At 34.9% G+C, this 20189-nt stretch overlaps 2 protein-coding genes across 14 annotated transcripts in view; one reads left to right on the top strand and one right to left on the bottom strand.

The window, feature by feature from the left end:
- DZIP3 (DAZ interacting zinc finger protein 3) overlaps nt 1-6758 on the bottom strand; it is a 108873-nt gene extending 102115 nt beyond the window's left edge. For 7 of the 13 annotated variants that reach the window (XR_006609080.1, XM_004769131.3, XM_045088313.1 and 4 more), the window contains exons 1-2: nt 6624-6758; nt 3636-3682 (exon numbers count right to left, since the gene is read on the bottom strand). The gene's annotated coding sequence lies outside the window, so the exon portion shown is untranslated. Of the gene's footprint in view, nt 1-3635; nt 3683-5268; nt 5451-6359; nt 6502-6623 lie in introns of all 13 variants that reach the window. The other 6 variants (XM_045088315.1, XM_045088312.1, XM_045088316.1 and 3 more) reach the window with 3 other exon arrangements.
- Nucleotides 6759-6973: 215 nt separating this feature from the next.
- CIP2A (cellular inhibitor of PP2A) overlaps nt 6974-20189 on the top strand; it is a 35024-nt gene continuing 21808 nt past the window's right edge. The window contains exons 1-7 of the mRNA XM_004769138.3: nt 6974-7234; nt 11395-11542; nt 13582-13694; nt 14517-14611; nt 15161-15257; nt 16011-16133; nt 16283-16428. Coding sequence (XP_004769195.1) covers nt 7127-7234; nt 11395-11542; nt 13582-13694; nt 14517-14611; nt 15161-15257; nt 16011-16133; nt 16283-16428 — 830 coding nt within the window. The 5' untranslated portion in view covers nt 6974-7126. The remainder of the gene's footprint in view (nt 7235-11394; nt 11543-13581; nt 13695-14516; nt 14612-15160; nt 15258-16010; nt 16134-16282; nt 16429-20189) is intronic.

Below are 20189 nucleotides of genomic sequence, written 5' to 3'. Positions count from 1 at the left end.
AATCCATTCTTAAAAGTAAGAAATTGAGGGTTAGAGAGTTCATATTGCTAATAAATTAATAAAAGCAGAAACTCAGGCCCAAGTTCACCAACGACAAATTCCATGTTCTTTCCACTATGTCTCATTAAGTGCAGTATGTAACTTTATATAAGCATGGTGTTCAATTATGAGCTGAACTAAATAATGTGCATGAAGACTAATACTCAAAACTATTTACATGGTCTTACTGGTTAGTAAATGATGCTGCAAAGATAAAACATATTAACATTTCATAATACACTATTCTTGTCAGTTTTTTCTAAGAGAATCCATTTGTTCAACAAAACAATTCAGAAAAATGCCAGGTACTACATGTGGCACTGAAATGAACAATAATTATTGAATGTCTTAATGCTCTGTTAAGGTTAATGATTTTGGAAAAGTCTCTAAATTGTTTTGATCACATGTATCTAAAGCAATAAATCTAGGAATACACTGAAAATATATGAATAGAAGCTCATTTATGAATTATATGCAGGTATTACTGTAATATAAAACAAAGAATGAGATTTAAAAAAGTAAAATATTTGAATATTTGCTCCCATACTCTGAAAGCTTCATATATCCCAAGGCGTGCATATTCCACTTTGGAAAGTGGAGAACGACTTCACATTTTACTTCAAGAAGCAGTTATCTACCCCTTCCATGAACTTAATAGTATCTACTTTCTGAAAGACTAGAAGTTTTAAAATGGCATATGCAAAGGACTTTCCTCTGTTCAAAGTAGGTCTTCAATACTAGTTATAATTAAAAATGATTACTGTACCGTATTTTCAAATAAAATTATATCACTTATCTTTATCTAAAAAACTGGATTCAGAAACAATTGATAATAGTTGTGTTAAAAAAAAAAAAAAGGCAACCTTCTGCTACTAGGATATTTAAGATGTAAAAATGGGGCAAAAAAACACTATTATCCAAACCATGTATTCAGACTAAAACTGAATTCTGTAAAATGTACAGAAAAAAAAAATCAGGGATTGTTTGAAAAGTGAAAAAGTTAATTTTACGGTTTGGCAAATCATTTAAAGATTCAGCTGAATTTTAATAGTTGATTGGGAAAAGAAACAGAAAGAATAAATGAAAGGAGGATAATTCGGACTTACTTAATAAGCCTTCACCTTTGTGTTGAATGAAACATTTCTGAAAAATGAGAGCTGAAATTCTATAGACTTTGTTTTCTGGCTCGGCATAAAGGGCAAAATTGATTTAATATTAATATTTGAATTGTTTTAACCACAGTAAGACAAGGTATCTAAATAACCCCATGCCTAGACCTCTGCCAATTTTCTACCACTAGATTTCTTTGCCTTGAATTTTGAGAACCTGGGCCAATAGAACTTTTGTTCTACCTGCTGTTTATTCCTACAATCCCCTACTTTATATCTGGCCTCATGTCCCCACTGAATAGAAGCCCCCCAAAGTCAGGAATTTTCTTTTTCTTTTTTTTTTTTTAATCCTTCTGTTTTATCCCCACTGCCTACATCAGCATCTGGCAAACTTTAAGCATTCATTACTCATTTAGAGAATGAAACTATCCATCCTTCTGCACACGGCAAGTCCTCTGAAGGACTCTGCCAATCTAGAGTTCTCCTTTAGAGGAGGCCAAAAGTAGCCCACATATTATTTTAAGACTGATCACCGCAGATAATGACAGAATAAAGACATGACCTCTATCTTCCGGCAATTACTTCTCCATGTTCTTTGCTGGTTCCTCTAAATATTTAAGTACCCTATGGTTCAGTGTTTTTTATCCATACTCACCCTTGATAATTTAGGCTCAAGGCTTTAAATTTTTATCTTCAGTCTTATCCTTTCTGTTAACATTAAATAATATATTCAACAGCCCATTCGGCATCTCCTGGATGTCTAGTAGCAACATACCTGAAACTGAGCTCTATATAGTACCCTCTACCTACAAAATGGCTGAAGTAGCCTCTCAGCCAAGTCAGGTCTAGATCAGACAACTGCAGTCAAACCCACAGAAATAAATGCTTATGGTTTTCACCACTGAGTCTGAGGTGATTTGCTATGAACAGTATGATTATATACTGAACAGTATGCTATACTATCTAAAATTCCAACACTCTATCCTGATTGATACCTCCAATCCCTCTTTTTGTTTCTCCACAGCACTTACTACTACTTTCATATATTTTACTTAATAGGTCTTATTTGTTGTCTATATCTCACATTAAAATAAAAGGTCTAGTTGGGTAGAAATTGTTGTCTGTTTGATTCACTATTATAACCCCAGCACACAGAAATGTACTCACCACTCAAGCACTCACTAAATGTATGTGGGTGAACCAACAATCAGCTCTGTGTTCACACCTCTGGTATAATTCTCATATTACAACATTTAGTATTCTATACACTCTGCACTTCTGTCAAAAATTTGTATCTTCATTCAATCTGACTTATCTAACAGAACTTAAGCCCTGGCATGACATAATAAAAATTTCCATTTTACTCTTCAGTACTGAAGACAAGTTAAGTTTTTCCAAAAGAAATAAAGGAGCTAGACAGCCCTAATATTGAGTTGTAGAATCCTAACCACGTTATTTTTTAAATCCCTTTAATGTGTTTCTAGAATTACAAATTAAGGAAAGTATCTCTGCAAATATAAAGGACAGCAATAAAAATTTATGGAGAAAAGGAATTTTAGGCCAAACTTTAAGATACTGATTGATATTCTGCCCTAAAAAATATCATGTGTTCCTAAAACTAACCTATTTCTCCCAACAGCACTTATTCTGGTTTGTCTAACAGAATCTAGCTCTTTGAATATGAAGGAATATTAGTATTTTTTAAAAATTGTATCCAATTGGTTAAACTAATTTAACTTTTCTTTTTAAATGAAATACAGATGCTCACCTTAGCTACTGTGTCTTAAAATCTGTGGGCATGAAATAAATGTTCTTTATAAAATATACATATAGTATATAAATACTCTTAAGCCTAAAACTTTTAAAAACTATAAAAAGAATAAAGGAAGAATCTGTTATGGATGGAATTAATAAATATAAAAGTAAAATTAATGATTCTGACAAAAAGAAAAACAATAAAAAAATCAGAGCTGGTTCTTAAAAAGCTGAATGCAAGAGACAAACCCCTAGAAAGCCCAAATAAGAAAAAATACAAGTAACATTACAATGAAAAAGGAAATTTAAAACTACAATGAAGAGATTAAGAGAATTACCAGAATCTTGAAGAACTTTCTATCAAAACATCTATAAATCTAGAGAAATAGTTGCTATGCTAAAATAAAGTTCTATTTCCAAACTTAACACAAGAAAAGATAGAAAAAAGTTATCAGACCTATAATCATTTTACAAATCTAAGTATTTTCTAAAGATCTAACATTAAATAAGGTATCAAGCTTCATTTTTATAGGCCAGTTGTATACAATCTACAAGGATCAGATGATTCCAAAGTGATACTCATTCTATAGCATAGAAAATAGAAAAGCTTCTGATTCATTTTTCAAAAGTAACAAATTCCAAAAGAATTTAAAAAATTAATAAAAAATTTCAAATATAAAATCCTAAATAACATATTTGCAGCATAGCAAATCCAAAGCTTGTTACTATTACCTGTATGACCTTGGGCAAATTATTTCACCTCTCCTTAGCTTTTTCACCTGTAAAAAACGGAGATGGTAATAGTACCTAATGCAGGAAGTTGTTATGAAGAATAATTAGTAAGTATAAAATTCTTAGAATACCACTTGGCATATAATAAATGCTCAGTAAGTGAGCATTTAATAAGAACAAAACAGCAACACAATACATTGCATTATCATGTTAAACTGGAAAATGAGATCTCTAAACAAATATTTGACAATTTTTTTAAGTAGACATTCTGGAAAATCTTTAAATAAAACAGGTATAAAAGGCAATCTCCTAAACATTTGAAAGTCTATTTACTACAAGCCAATAGCACAAATTATACTAAGTGTTAAAATACTGGCCATTCCCGCTCAACGAATAAAGACTAAGATGTTCAATATCACCAGAATTATTCCATTTTTTTGGTGTACATTAATGAAATGAAGACAGCAAATACTGGAAGAGATGAAATTATTATTTGCAGATGAGAGCTAGAAAGTCTAAGAAAGTAAGCAAAACTCTATTAAAATTAATAAGAGATTTTAGTTAGAGTCTGGATAAAAGATGTATCAAAAATCAGGTTTTTTTTTTTTACAGTAGTAGTAAATTAAAATTTTAAAGGAGAAAAAGAGAGCCCAGTCACATTAACAAAAATTATATAATGCCCTGGAAGAAACTTAATACAACACTATATGATAAACTATATAAAATTTCACTGAATATAAACCACAACATGAATACTATTAACTACCTCAGCAATATCTGTATCTTCTCAATCACCCAAAGTAGAAACTTGAATTCCCATCCTTCACATCTGAAGTAAGAGTCACTAAGTCCTGCCAATTTCACCTCATATATATTTTTCGTATTTGTTACCTCCTTGTTATTTCCACTTCAATTACCCTGGTAATCCTTTGGAAAGACTGCAGCAAATTAAACATTCTCCTTACTTCTAACTTCATCCATCTCAAAATCATAGCCCACCCAGCTGCAAGAGTAATCAACCTAAAGCACAAGCCTAACTATATTAGGCCCCATTTAAAAACTAGAAATAAAAACAAACAAAAAACTAAAAATCACCACTGAATTCAGGATCAAGCTTCATCCCCTCTTCCTCCTTCCCCCTTTTTGGGTGCCTAAAATAAGGCTCTGTGTTTCTCACATTAGAAAATGTATTTCTGCCTAAATACATGGAGGGCTTCTCACAGCTACTATCATTGTACATCCTACTAAACTTCCAACATCAATTTTTAAAGATTTTTTGATAAAGACATTATGTTATGTTAAAATGAATATTTTACAGAAGAGAAAACAAAATTTATATAACTGCTTAAGTTAAAATGCAGGATTTAAAGGAAAGATGGCATTTACAACTAGCAGATTTGACCTTTTCCCTTGGCTCAGAATGAGTGTGAAGATGTCGCATTTGCTATTATTAGTGAAAAGTCTAACACTAACCAAACTGCTATCACTGCATTTGCCAATGAACCAAGATGTAAATAAAACCTGCTGAAAATGTAACCATCCAGGTAACTACTCTAAATTTATTTAAATTGATTAACTCATTTCACTATGGTTTACCCACCGGACATGACTTCATTTTTACTGCTACTCTCACCTTTGCTCTCTACTCCAGTCATAGTGGCAATCCTTGCTTTTCCTGAAAAACTTCATGGTCCCACTTCAGGACCTTTTCCCCAAGACAGTATGGCTCTCTCCTTCAATTCCTTGAAGCACTTCCTCAAATACTGCTTTCTCTATCCCGACCTCCCAATTCTCTTCTTCCCAATCATCATTACTCTGAAAAGGAATTCTGCTAGTTTTTCTTTCTCCATCTCATTCTCCTTAAAAACTTACAGGTTTTTTTTTCCCCCTACCAGAATGTAATTTCCATAACATAGGATTTTTTATTCACTAAATCTCTAGTGCCTAGACAAGTACCTAGTATACTGTAGGCTCTCAGCGATCTACTGAATAATTTATTGACCTTATTAAACAGGTACTAATGTTAGCCCGATTTTATCTAAGGAAGAAACTGAAGCAGTGAGAATCTGCCTTATGGTCACATAGTAAAAGGTGGAACTAGTTTGTAAGCACAGTCTGCCTTCACTCTTTAAATAACTGCATGGTGCCTCTTACTTACATGAATTCCATATGTACTACCTATTTAGTACGTTTCTCTAATTAGACAGTGGCTTCCCAGCAGGGGATACTTCTTCATCTTTGTTCTCTCCTGACTTCTAACCCGTTTTACAATCAATACTTGTTTACAGAATGAACGAAAGCATAGATATATTAATTACCCAGTTATTTCTACACGTATGTTGCAGCTGGCTAGATTATTGTTAAGTTTTCAGATTTAACTAATTTTTTTTAATATAAAAAGAAAACCTCCCTTTAGAAATGTAGTGATGTAAAAAAGTATTTTTTCATTGACAAAACATGATTAATGACGAATGATTTAATTAAAAGGACATGGACTCTCCTCTTACAATTTTCTCCAAACTGGTTTTTTAAAGCTAAATTCACCATTAGCATACATTAAGCAAAACAAAACGAAAAACCTCCAGAACCAGCTACGCGGCTCATTATACACACATGCACAATAATTATCTTATCAAAAACCGCAAACGACAGTGCCATATTCATAGACACCGCGATTCAGCAAACATTTGATCATGCCAGATAAAAACAGATACCTTCACTTACAAAAACTGACGCTAATGAGAACACCCTCTGCAGCAATACCTGGCCCAGAAGTCACCAGGACCTAGCTTTCTGAAGTAAGTTTGATGACGGTCTTAAGGGCATGACTACCTGGCCCCAGAATCCCCATAGTCATAGGCTTACTCTGAAAAACAAACATTCCTGGGTGGAAAGGGTGGACACAGGAGAGATTTTTTTTTAAAAAAAGAGGACCCTCCCAGGCCGCCTCAAAATCTAGAGCCCAAGATTCTCCTCAGAGCTCCTCACCGTGTCTAGACTAGGGGGAAGCGACCATTTCTCAAGGAGCGGTTCACGCACAAAAGAAAAACCGGCCAACCAGCGTGAAGGCCGAAGACGCAAACACAAACTGAGAGCTCTGACGAACAAGGACCGCCCCCCCTGCGCCTAACCGCCCCTTCGCAAGTTGAGCCGCAATTAGAGTTCTCGCGAGATTTATCGTCTCCGCGCGATCTCGAAGCTGAAACCTCGCGGCTTTATAGCTAAGCGAAGACACGGTGGGTAGTGGGAGGGGGGTTCTGGAAGGACAGCTCCCAACCCCCTTGGTGAACCCAAAGATTTCCTCTACCCTCCTCCCCACTTCTCCCCTTTCTTCATTGAAAGCCGTTTCCAGGGAGGAAGGGACTTCCGGAGCTCTACCGGAACCGGAAGCATCGGGAGTGAGGGGGGAGGAGCTGAAAAATCAAAAAAAAGCGCGGCGAGGCTGGAAGCCGGAGGTGGCTGGTGGCGGCCCCCAGGAGGGGTTGTGGAGGATGCCAATGGACTCCACTGCCTGCTTGAAGTCTTTGCTCCTGACCATCAGTCAGTATAAAGCCGTTAAGTCGGAGGCGAATGCCACCCAGCTTTTGCGGCACTTGGAGGTGAGGGGCTCTGGGGTGAGGGACTAGACCGGCTTCTCTGTAGAAATTCTTAGTTCACGGTGTGGCCGGAGTGTAGCGGCCCTTGCCTAGGAGAGGAAGGACTGCTCCTCGCTCCTTCAGGTGTAATTTTGAATTAGTAAGGAAAGCAAGTGTCAGCCTTGAATTCCTACCCATCTTCTTGCTCCGCCCCGTGTCCCTCCACGTTCAGCTGACTTCAGCTAGAGCGAAGAGTGACAACTCAGAGACCTAGGAAGAGGGGAAGGTGTGACAAAAGGGGAATTTAAGCTGTGTTTGGGATTGGTAGAGGAGAAAGTTCGGAGCTGTATGTTTTCCTTCGTTCCATCGCAACAGAGCCCTTACAGAGTAGAATACACAGAAATTCTCGGTGGCGGAGGTGAGGGGAAGCGACGATTACACTTGTTTTATTCTTTGTCCCTTAGGCAGTTTACAATATGAACCAGTTGCTTGCTTCTTTTCTTATAACTCATGTTGAACTAAAATTTGAAAAAGAAAAAAATTTAACTTTTTTGAGTTAAGAAGGAATCTCACCAGTAACCATAATCCCATAATCCTTTTTTTTTTTTTACCAAAATATATTGCTCACAGTTTTTCAAGTCTAAGTTGCTAAATAGCTTTTACTTTTTCTTAGTTCCATTGATTTGTGTCTAGGTCACTTATCCACAGCTTTCTGTGTTCCTGTTTGTTTTTAGGCTTTTAATCTGTCATTTATTACATATTCATGGAATTCCAACAAACCATGACCTCAGTTTAATAAACAATTTAGCTCAATCGAAACTTGTTTTAATTCTCTCTCAGCTTCTGTTAAGGTAGAATTGAAGATAACTTTAAAATATATTCTCTTTGTTGTATTAACAATGATATAGGATATAGGATATGAAGCTAAATTACCGAAGATTAGCAAAATACATACTACAGAGAGAAGACAATTGTAGCCTTAAATATGCCTTCATTTTCTCTGGCTTTACTGATACTCTTCCGCAGGATTTTGGTGCCCACCCTTCCTGAGTACATTTTCTTTTTTCATTCATTATTTCACAAATCCCTGCAGACCTAATAATTAGATGCTAGCTGTTAAATGCTAAGGCTTTGCTTCTCAGTTAGAATAGAACAATGTCCTGGGGGCTCCAGAAGCCACAGAATGAGCGGTTTTATTTAAGTAGTAGTACAGCATTTTGAATAATAATCTGAAACATTACTTCTCTTTGAGAAAAAATGGGTATGCCTTGAATCTGAGAGCCATGTTAGAGTGAATTGAAGGAGACTCAGAGAAATTTGAGGCATAGAGACTGACTTCTTGATACTGCACTCCAGAACTTTTAAGGCATTTACTGAAAACTTTTCTGCCATTTAAAGAGGTAATGTACATACAGTGCATAATGTGCATTAATCTTAAGTGAAGAGTTTGAGTTTTTAACATACATGTACAGTACAAGTAGCTACCACCTGTTCCACAGTACAGAATATTTCCAGTCCCCTACAAGGTTTTTTCAGTTGTCCCTTCTCATAACGTTCAGATAAGTGGATTCATAAGATATGTACTTTGGTGTCTGGTTTCTTCGATTCTATAAATCTGTGAAATTTATTCATTTCGCACATGTGGTAGTATTTATTCTTTTTTATTTCTGTGTAGGATTCCACTGTATAAATGTACTATAGCTTATAGGCTTATAGACATTCTCCTATTGATGGGCATTTAGGTTTCTAGGTCTGGGTGGAATTTTGAATAAATCTGTTGTAAACATTTTCTTACTTTTTTTGGATATAGGCTCTCATTTATGTTCCTAGGAGTAGGATTGATTATGGTAGGTTGATGTTCAGTTTTAGTCGAAATTGCCACAGTTAGACCATTTTTACCTTCCTATCACTAATACATGAAATTTGCTGTCACTCATCCTGATAGATTCTTGGTGTTTTCAGACTTTTAAATTTTAACCATTTTGGTGGGTGATGTTAATGGTAAATATATTTGTGCATACTTCATGAGAGCAATATCTGAGCATACAAAGAAATGGTTACCATGTAAAAGGAGAAGATTGATTTTGCTATTATGCTGTACTTCTGCAATATTTTTTCTTTATAGCCCCATGCAGAACCTGAGTTTTGAATTTTTTTATGATTGGCAGAGCTGAGCTGGTCTCGTTCTTAATGGTTTTTTATAGCACTAATGTTACATAGTGATTATGAGCACAGATTCAGGAACGATTACTTTCAGTTACTCTGCTGTCTTGGTGTATGCCTCGGTTTACTCATCAGCAAAACAGCACCTAGCATATAGGTATTGTGAAGGTGAAAATAATTAACATATATAGAACAATGCTTAGGCCAAAGTAAGTGCTAAAATATTAGCTATTACTAAAATAAATGCTATTTGCATGGAAACATCCAAGTAAAGAAGAAAATTTTTAAAGCGATTTTTACATTTTACCTTGTAATAAATATTACATGGCAGAGTACTTACATTGTTGACATACAGGTCTCTTCCCCAGGGAAATTGTATTTAAAGCAGAAAAATGTCTTAATTTTGGAGGTGTAACTTCATAAGTAGTCAAAAGAGCAATCAAAGTATTCCTTACTCCCCAAATATCTACTGTCAATGTGTAATTTCACCATTGGACCTGTTTTTTTCTTTTTAGATTTTAATGTTAAAATACATGCTCCTTGGGAACAGATACTTTGAAACTCCCCCCCCCCTTTTTTTTTTTAAGATTTATTTATTTTAGAGAACAAGAGGGAGAGTGAACATGAAATGAGCGGGCAGCTGAGGCAGGGAGAGAGAGAATCTCAAGCAGACTCTAAACTGAGCTCGGAACCTGAAACAGGGATGGAACCCAGGACCCTGAGATCATGACATGAGCTGAAACCAAGCGTCAGATGCTTAACTCACTGTGTCACCCAGGCATCCCAGATGTCAGCAAAGCTTTAGAAGAAAAACTGGTATCTGGGGAGGGAATAAAAGAGAGATACAGAAAGGAAAGTTTAGAGGGATATTGAAACAGCCTGTTTAGACCTCATCTTTTTAAAAATAAAATAAAAGTGTTTGAATCAGATTTTATCTAGTTCTAAGGTAACTAATTGTTTTTCCATCCTTATAGAAAAGATAATTTGTTTTATAGAAAAGTTAGGCTTTTAATAAAATGCAAAAGCCTTTTGAAAATACGTGGCTGTCAAGGTGCCTGTGTGGCTCAGTCAGTTAAGTATCAGACTCTTGATTTCTGCTCAGGTCATGATCCTAGGGTCCTAGAATCAAGCTCCCCATTGAGCTCCCCACTCAGTGGAAGTCTGCTTTTCTCCATCTTCCGTCTTCCTCTTCCCCTCCCCATTCTTGCTCTCTCTTTCTCTCTAAAATATATAGTAAAAAAAATCTTAAAAAAAAAAAGAAAAAGAAAAGGAAACAAAATACCTGGCTCTCTGACTACTGATTTTGGTTTTCAATCTCAGCTTTACCTTTTCACATGGGAAAGGGAAGGGTGGTTTATAGAGTTATCAGAAAGGAGTAAAAGTGAAATAACCAAAAATAAAAATAAAATTTGTGCATGTATGACCTGGCTAATTAAAAACTTTTTTTTTATACTTCTATTTTTGTAATCTCTAACTTCTAGGCTCAGCTACTGTCTTTAGAGGGAGCAAAAAGAATAACTACATAGTTGGTCCCAAAGCTAAACCTTTGGATTTAGCTACTTTTTACTTTGCATTACCTCCCTCAAAATAGGTGGAGTGCACATACTCGAACTTATTTACTCAATAATTACTCAATAAATATATTGCAATAGAGTGTTGATTTATACCCTATGCCTTCATAGGGTGTTCAGTGTACTAAAGAGGATAAATATTGCTATATTGTCAAAGTTTGTCAGCTCATAAAATTAAGTATAATGTGCTATAGGATAGTGTAATAGACAAACCTAACCTAGTTGGTGAAAGAGGGTCAAGAGGAAACAAATTAAAACTTGGATCTGAATGATTACATTAGCTAGGTAGAAAAGGTATAGGTAATCTTCCAGGAAGAAGGAATGGCATTTGACTTTTCTAAATTGGAAAAAAGCATGGCAGGGGCACCTTGGAAAACAGTTCTTATTTGCTTGGAGAAGGGATGGAAATTGCCAATTCTTAACTAACACATTTTAATTACTGTTTTGTAGGTAATTTCTGGGCAGAAACTCACACGATTGTTTACACCAAATCAGATATTACCAAGTGAATGCTTGAGTTGCCTTGTGGAGCTACTTGAAGACCCAAGCATAAGTGCACCACTGGTCTTAAGTATCATCAGCTTGCTATCTCAACTAGGTAATATATTATATATTATATATTATATATTATATTAATATATTTGTAAAGGGTGTATTGAGTTATAGTATCTTTTGGAGAATGAGTCACATTCAAAAGATTTTTTCATTGCCGGATCTTTCAGAACTTTTTGCATTGTGGATCCTTTATAAAAAGAATATTGTTCACATCCTTTCTTGAAATTATTGGAACAAAGAATCTAAAGCATAACAAAGGTTCAGGGGTCTACAGAAAAGAATGTGTCTTGGGAAATGCTGGCCTACTTTTGAATTAAAAAAAAAAATACATGTACATAATGCCTGTATTAAATACATCACTCAGAAAACTCATAGCTAGTGATTTCTAAAAAAAAAAAATCCTTTTTTGATAGACTACACCAAACAGAGCTAAGGGTAAAAATGCAGGTGTTGCTTTTTCTACTTTTTTCTATCTTTAGTTTTTAAATTTTCATTTCATGGGTACCTTTTTCCTTGATGTGTGCTTGGGAATAGAGGGGAGTTATTCCCTCTATTGTGTATGATAAAGTTAATGCATACTTGTCATTAAAAAAATCCCAGGGATCCAGGAATATTAACATAGATCATCATGTCCAGTGGAGCGTTCTGTGATGATGGAAATGTTCTGTATTTGTATTTTCCATTATAGTAGTCATTAGCCACATAGAACTATTGAGCATTTGTACTGTAAGTAGTAAACTAAAGAACTAAATCTTTAATTTTTAATTGATCTAATTGATCTAAATTTAAATAGTCTCTCTGGCTTAGTGTCTAACAAGTTAGCACAGATACAGAGTAAAATAGAATGTCTTTACTCATCACCACCAACTCTTCTTATCATTTCCACTTTGGTAGATAATATTTCTTAATGGTTTGATAGGTGTCTTTCTAGATCTTTTTTAATGCTATAACAAATTATTTTAGATCAAATAAACTAGCATACTTTTTTAAAGATTTTATTTATTTGAAAGAGAGAGAGCGTGCATGGTGGGAGAGGGAGTGCAGAAAGAGGGAGAAGCAGGGTCTCCACCAAGGAAGAAGCCCAACTCCTAGGCTTGATCCCAGGACCCACAGACTATGACATAAGCCCAAGACAGACACTTAAGCAACTGAGCCACCCAGGTGACCAATTAACAAATAATTTTGGTTGTTTTTAAAGAAATGGTGTTGCAAAGCATCAGATTTTTTTTTTTCCACTCAACATATGTTAGCTATCTTTCCATATTGGTGTCTTTTTAATAGCTGCCTTGAACCATATTGTAGAGTACTATAATTTATTCAAGTATTTTCCTAATGGTGGGTACTCATGTATGCTCTTTTTCAAGTTTTTGCTATCAGAATCAATATATTTTTATGTATTTTTGCTCAAATATTGGTGTGTTTCAGTTGAATTAATTCTCAGACTTTTCAGGTCATTTTTCAGTTCGATGGCTGATACTAGAAAGTTTTATTTTTTAGTTAATAGACTTACTCTTTTTTTCCTCTTCTTTTTTTTTTTTAATGATTTTATTTATTAGACAGAGACAGGGGGTGAAGGAACACAAGCCACGGGAGTGAGAGATGGAGAAGGAAGCTTCCCGTTGAGCAGGGAGCCCAATGTGGGGCTCAATGCCAGGACCCTGGGATTATGACTTGAGCTGAAGTCAGATGTTTAAGGACTGAGCCACTCAGGCACCCAATAGACTTATTCTCTAGAGCAGTTTTAAATTACGAAAAAATTGAGATGATTATCTTTAAATTGCGAAACTTTTCCAAATATGTAAAGCAAGTTTTTTCCTTTAAATTAATTTAGTCCACATAGAAAAAATGTTTGTTTATTGACAAAAATGGAAAAGCTCATATTCCCTTTCATTTTCCAGCTCATACTATTTCTGTGATTAAACTTCTGAATTGGAAGGTAATTATAAATAAAATAGCCATATCATACTTGGTATTCTTAAGCACCGTAAATTTAATATGAAATAAACTTAAAATTATTTATCTTTTATCCATGAAGATCATATAGAAAAATTATATTTGGTGCCATTTTATCTTAATTTACAGCTGTAGACAATGAAACCAGAGACTGTCTTCAGAATACATATAACCTGAATAGCGTACTGGCAGGAGTGGTTTGTCGGAGCAGCACTTGCCATAGTGATTCGGTGTTTTTGCAGGTACACACACCTACACAGTACTCTTCACTTATACATGTTTTTCTTTCTTTATTTGCATATCAAAATTGACAGTATGTATTTTAAATTGCTAATTTATGGTGTATATACCCACATAATTCTGCATGAATAGGTCAGTTCTTGCCATTAATAAATTTAAGAGCTGGTTAATCACACATGTACTACTATTTAAAAGTTTCTAGAGAAGGGAAGCTTATCTACATCTACAATTAGTTTTGAAGAAAAGCAAATCTAATCACTTTGACAGACTTAAAAACACAGTTTAAACATTTTGAGATATAAGCTATTCGTATTAAAATCGCAAATTGAGTTCTAGTCCCAGTCTGCTGAGGAAACATTCTACAAAAAATTAAAGCTATAGATTTAGTCTCCTTTTGCATAGACTCAAAGGTCTCATACAGATATTTTGTTGAACCTAAAATGCCATCAGCTGCAAGAAAGGAAACCATCACCAATTAATCTGACATGTGGTTTTAAAGATGGAAAAATATGAAAAATATATATATATGTATATGTTTTAGTGTGTGTATATGTTTAATATGGTTAAGTGAACCAGGTTGATGACAAGATGCTCTGTTTGAGACAGATTATATAGAAATGTGTGTAATCAGATGAGCCCTAAAATTCTTAGTAGTCTCATTACATTATGTTTAAAAAACAGAACCATTTTAAGAAATAGAAAAATTCTTGCTCAAAACTCTCTTCCTAAAATGGTGACATGCTCAGAATGTGCTTAGAAGTCCATACTTAAAAGCAAAGAGTATATTTTTATATTTATATTCACTAGTATTTTCTTATTCTCAGTGCATTCAGCTTCTGCAGAGATTAACATACAACGTCAAAATTTTCCATTCTGGTGCCAATATAGATGAATTAATTACCTTCCTGATAGATCATATGTGAGTACGCAATCAAGCAGTAATGAAATAATCCGTTGATTTATTTTTAAAGTAAAACTATAATAATTTGGTTTTTCTTAGATAATATTTTCCAACTTTTTGACTGAGCCACCCAGGTGTCCCAATATTTTCCAACTTTTTAAATTGAGTGGGACTCCAATTCTTATTTACTCTTTTTAGATGATTTCAGGGATCAAATTGTATTAACCAGCTTTAATTATTATGACAATAATTTATAAAATGAATTGATTTGAACAGAAAAAAAACTGTTGCAACTGAAAATTTTATGCTTATGTTTAATCTTGATAGGAGAATATATGAATGAGATAGAACATGGTCATTCTGACAATTATCTCCTTATTTCTATGCCATAATCGAATAAGATCACTTAGTTTCAGAATATGAAATGAATGGTCAATATTCAAAGCTTGACTGTCTTCACATGTTAATCATTTTTGCATAAAGAAAGGAGTTTAAATTACTATAAAATAGAGTAATTTAGAATGAACTTAATGCTTTTATCTTCTATTATCTTTCTTAAAACAACAGTCAGTCTTCTGAAGATGAGTTAACAATGCCTTGTCTAGGATTACTGGCAAATCTTTGTCGACAGAATCTTTCTGTTCAAACATACATAAAGACTTTGGTAAGTTTTGGATATTCGTGGTGGGTTCTATGCTTAAAGAAAATGATGTCCATATTTTTCTTTAAAAAAAATTAAGAATTCTCATGTCTCATCCATCTGACTCATCAAACTTAAGGAACAGATTGACACATAATTAACTTGACGTGTTCCAACCTTTGCACATGTTGTATTTAAGATGGTAAGTATTAATGAAAATGTTGAGTACTAGAAGTTTTCCTTCTCTACAGCATCCCATTATTTCTTACGCTGAATAATTCAAGATATGCTAAAGTATTTTGTACTAATAGAAAGGACAGACATCGCTAGCAATCCCATTTGCCTCAGAACTTATATATCCACAAAATCAATGGCACCTCCACCAGAAAGATCCATGAATAAATGACTACAACTACCAGCACTTGAAATGAGTGAAAGCACACAAGTTAGGTTAGCTGAACCAGTGTTAGAAATACGTCAAATCAAGAAAGTTCATTGATTCTCTAAGGTACTTTGTGAACAATTCCCCTGCTGTGCAATATCCAATATTACCTGTTTATTTCAAATTAAACAGTATCTCATTTGTTTATGTATTGGAGGTACTTTGGAAGTGGAAGTTGTCTTGAGCCATAGAAGTGTTTGAGTAATATCTTAAATTGATAAGGATGTTTAATAAAAGTTTACCTACTCTTTTAGAAAAGTTTACACTTTCTAAACCAAAATATAAAACTAATTATTTTTTATTCTAATTTATTTAAAAATTCTTTTCTTTCTCAGAATAATGTGAAATCTTTTTATCGAACTCTTATAAGTTTCCTGGCCCATAGTAGTTTAACTGTGGTTGTGTTTGCACTTTCAATATTATCCAGTTTGACATTAAATGAAGAGGTTGGGGAAAAGGTAAATATGATTTATTTTTATTATTTTTGAAAATAGTTTTGAAATTTATATTCTCTGATATTTTTAAAGTTACTGAGACTTTGTTAAGCTATAGAATGGTGTCAACTTAAATTTTTTGTGTGATATACTTTCCCTAATTTGCTTTTAAGCTGTTCCATGCTCGAAACATTCATCAGACTTTTCAGCTAATATTTAATATACTCATAAACGGTGATGGCACATTAACTAGGAAGTATTCAGTTGATCTACTGATGGATCTCCTTAAGAATCCTAAAATTGCTGATTATCTTACCAGGTATGGCTCTCTGACAAATTTTAAGACTTGCTTTGTTTTATTTTTCTTTTCAATGAACCAAGATATGTTTGTGAGGAATAAAACTGCCTTTTCAGATTTAGTAAACTGGGATTCTACTAACGAACAAGGGACTCAATGAAATGTTTTGATGTGCTTTATTTTCATTCTTTTTGCTTTTCTGGCCTGAAATGTATATAAGAACATGGGGGAGAGGTGTGTTTCAGTCTTTGTCTTAGATAAATAATGTTGTATCACTCTCTGAAGTGTATACATCTTGATTAATCTTTTCCAGCATTGGATTTAAATCTTGAACATTACAGTTTTGGGAAAGACATTGTTATTATAGGGACATTCATGTCAGTATGTCAGTATATTTGTCTTTTTTGCATAAAAATGAATAGCATTTTCTTCATCATGTGCCTCTCTTCTGTCATAAGGTAGAATGAGAATATATGTTTATATGCCCATTCTATCTCAGTGGCATTTCATGTGATCATTTATCTTTTGAGATCAGTTATCAACTGTTTTCCAAAGAGCTCATGGCCATTTAATAGCTTTTATTTTTTAGGGATAGGAAAAGGGCAGAGGGAGTGAAGAGAGAGAATACCAAGCAGTCTGTACATCCAGTGCAGAGCCCAAGAAAGGGCTAGATCTCACAACCCTGAGATCAGGATCTGAGCCGAAGTCAAGATTTGGACAATTAACTGACTGAGCCCCTCAGAAACCCGTAGCCTTTTTATACCTTAAGTTAAATTTTCCCAGTGCTTCTGCTGCTTTGTGGTCATGGGTCAGGAAATTGTAGAAATTGCTTCAAAGAGTTCAATTAATCATTCACAAATGAGAAGATAATTATGGAGCCCTGCTGTGGTCAAGTACTGGGGGAGGTGGGAGTGTTAGCAGAGACAGGAATTTGAGCACATAGCCCCTAATCTTTGAAGAACATGGAATCCAGAAACTGTACAAAGCTATAGTCCTAGATTTTAAAGAACATAGAATCTAAACATTAAAAAAGCAAAAGCTAACCACTAGGAGAAGTTTGACCACTACCCATATGGTTAATTGTTTTACAGAACCAAGAAGCATTCACATTAGTAATGGATAGTTAGGAAAAAGGCAGGCAGGGACAAGGGGCCCTGCCCTAAGAGGAAAGGATTTAAACCATCCTGGAAGTAGCTTCTCCACTGTTTCCACCCTGATAGGTAGATGACAAAAGTACTGATTGGGTGACAGGCTCATGGAGGATTAATCAGATTAAAACAGCCTGCCAACAAGCCCATAAAAACCATTAGACTTAAGAAATCTGGTTGCAACTCTCTTGGGTCCCCTCCCTCTTCCAGAGCTTTGTACTATCACTCAGTACACTTTGCTTTGCTGTCCATAACTCTTCATCTGGTCTACCTCTTCATTCTTTGAAGCAGCAGGAACCAAGAACCGTGAGCACTAAAGGAAAAGGAATCCTACAGCATTGGTGGATAAGAAAACATTCTTCCAGAGTGCCCTTCCTTAATTGTCCTCCCTTTATCTGTTCTAGGAGTCCTCCCAGTATATTCTGTGTAACACCCGTCTGGCCACCAAATAGTGCTTATTTAACAAGTTCTAAGTAAACAGGGTATACCTCTGCAGGAGGACCAAAAATACAATCTGATTTAGCCTTAGTAAGGGATGCTTAATCCCTTCTTCTGTAAATCTCAGTTCCATTATCTGTTTTCTTTTTTTATCTAGCTTGGAACTCCAGAATCACCTCAAGAAAGGAAATGTTAAATAGTGTTATCTTCTTGTTTATTTGCTGTACTATTTAGCAAAATATTCCTAAATCTGTTCCAAAGTCTAATGTAATGTCTGGGTCCCTAGTCAAAACCTGAGAAAATCACACTTCATGAATTCATATTCTACATATTCACTATCTCTAACTTTATCTGGACAGCACTTCTTATATTTATTCCCAGCTTTTTTTCACATTTCATACGGTGGCCCTTTCAAATATTTACTACTTGGCTCTTGCCGCTTTTCACTCAGAAGATGACCTTATCTTTGTTTCATGGAAAAAAAAAGTCAAACTGAATCCTATCTGATTGGAATTCTTTCAAATTTTTGCTCTTGTTAGTGTCATCTTGTTTTGCTTATAAACACATACCTTGGGGTGCCTAGGTGGTACAGTCGGTGAAGCATCTGTCCTCAGCTCAAGTTGTGATCTCAGGGTTCTGGGATCAACCCCGGCACTGGGCTCCCTGCTCAGCATTGAACCTGCTTCTCCTTTTCCCTCTGCCTGTTGCTCTGCCTACTTGTATTCTCTATCTCTCTGTCAAATAAATAAATAAATAAATAAATAAATACATCTTTAAAAAACACATCCCTTTATTCCATACATTAAATCTCATTCTGTCCTATTTTTTTTAACAGTATCTTTTGTCTCTTCAATGTCTCCTATCCCATTGACTCCCTTCACTTTAACTTGACTTTCAACATTTCCCTCAACCATATGTCCCTTCTACAATCTGTGATCTTCCCATTGCATTCAAGGTAAACAAAATTCTCAGTATAGCCCTCTAAAATCTGATCTCTGGGAACCGCTCAGCCTTGTTTCTTTACATTTTCTTATCTACTTTTCCCTCATCATTTCAGACAGTAAATAGAATCTCCAACTTGCTAGAAATGCCTTTTGTGTCATGTGCTATTTCCTCTGAAGTACTTCTGCTGGAAAGCTGGAATAATTTTTGCTTTATATGTCTAATTCCTGTTTATTTTTTAAGATTCAAGTGTGGGAAACCTCATCTGATCAGGCCTGGCACACTGAGTCTGGATTCAATATTCATCCTCCTAGCATTCTACATATTTCTCCATGATAGTGTTATATTTCACATTATATAATATTCTATGTTTCCGCCTTCGTTCTTAGACTGTTAGCTCTCTCACAGAGCATCGTTCTCCCAAACACAGGATGCACTAGTCACATAGACAATAATGTGGGTAGTACCTCTAGTAGCTCTTAAAGAGTTCTGTAACACAGGGCCCTGCTCTTTACCTCTCTATCTGCAGAACCTGATATAATATCTAGCTATTCTAAGTGCTTTATAAATAAATATCTGCCTAATTTATTAGAATATTTCATGTTCTTTGAATTTTTACAAACTGAAAGTAGCTTTAAAAAAAAAAAAAAAGCAGTCAGGGCACCTGGGTGGCTCAATTGGTTGCCTTTGGCTCGGGTCATGACCCTGGAGTCCCGGAATTGAGTTCTGGGATTGAGTCCCACATCGGGCTCCCTGCAAGGCAGGGAGTCTGTTTCTTCCTCTGACCCTCCCCCTTCTCATGCTGTCTTTCTCTCATTCTCTCTTTCTTTCTTTCTCTCAAATAAATAAATAAATAAATAATCTTTAAAAAAAAATCAAAGTACTGAAAGTTTCAATGATTTATTTATTGCCACATGAATCATTGTTTTTTTCACTGTTCAATAAATAACAGAGTCAATTTATGTATATCATAGTGGTGGAATGTTTTAAGTTTTAAGTATAAATTTTTCGGGCGCCTGGGTGGCTCAGTGGGTTAAGCCTCTGCCTTCGGCTCAGGTCATGATCTCAGGGTCCTGGGATTGAGTCCCTCATCAGGCTCTCTGCTCAGCAGGGAGCCTGCTTCCCTATCTCTCTCTCTCTGCCTGCCTCTCCATCTGCTTGTGGTATCTCTCTGTCAAATAAATAAATAAAATCTTTAAAAAAAAAAATAAAAAGTATAACTTTTTCAACGGCTGTTCTATATTAGAAGCTCAA

The sequence above is a fragment of the Mustela putorius genome, unplaced genomic scaffold (genome assembly GCF_011764305.1).
Source record: "Mustela putorius furo isolate JIRA1106 unplaced genomic scaffold, ASM1176430v1.1 tig00003834_pilon_pilon_pilon, whole genome shotgun sequence".
Classification (NCBI taxonomy): domain Eukaryota; kingdom Metazoa; phylum Chordata; class Mammalia; order Carnivora; family Mustelidae; genus Mustela; species Mustela putorius.
This window is presented reverse-complemented; position numbering and strand designations above follow the sequence as displayed.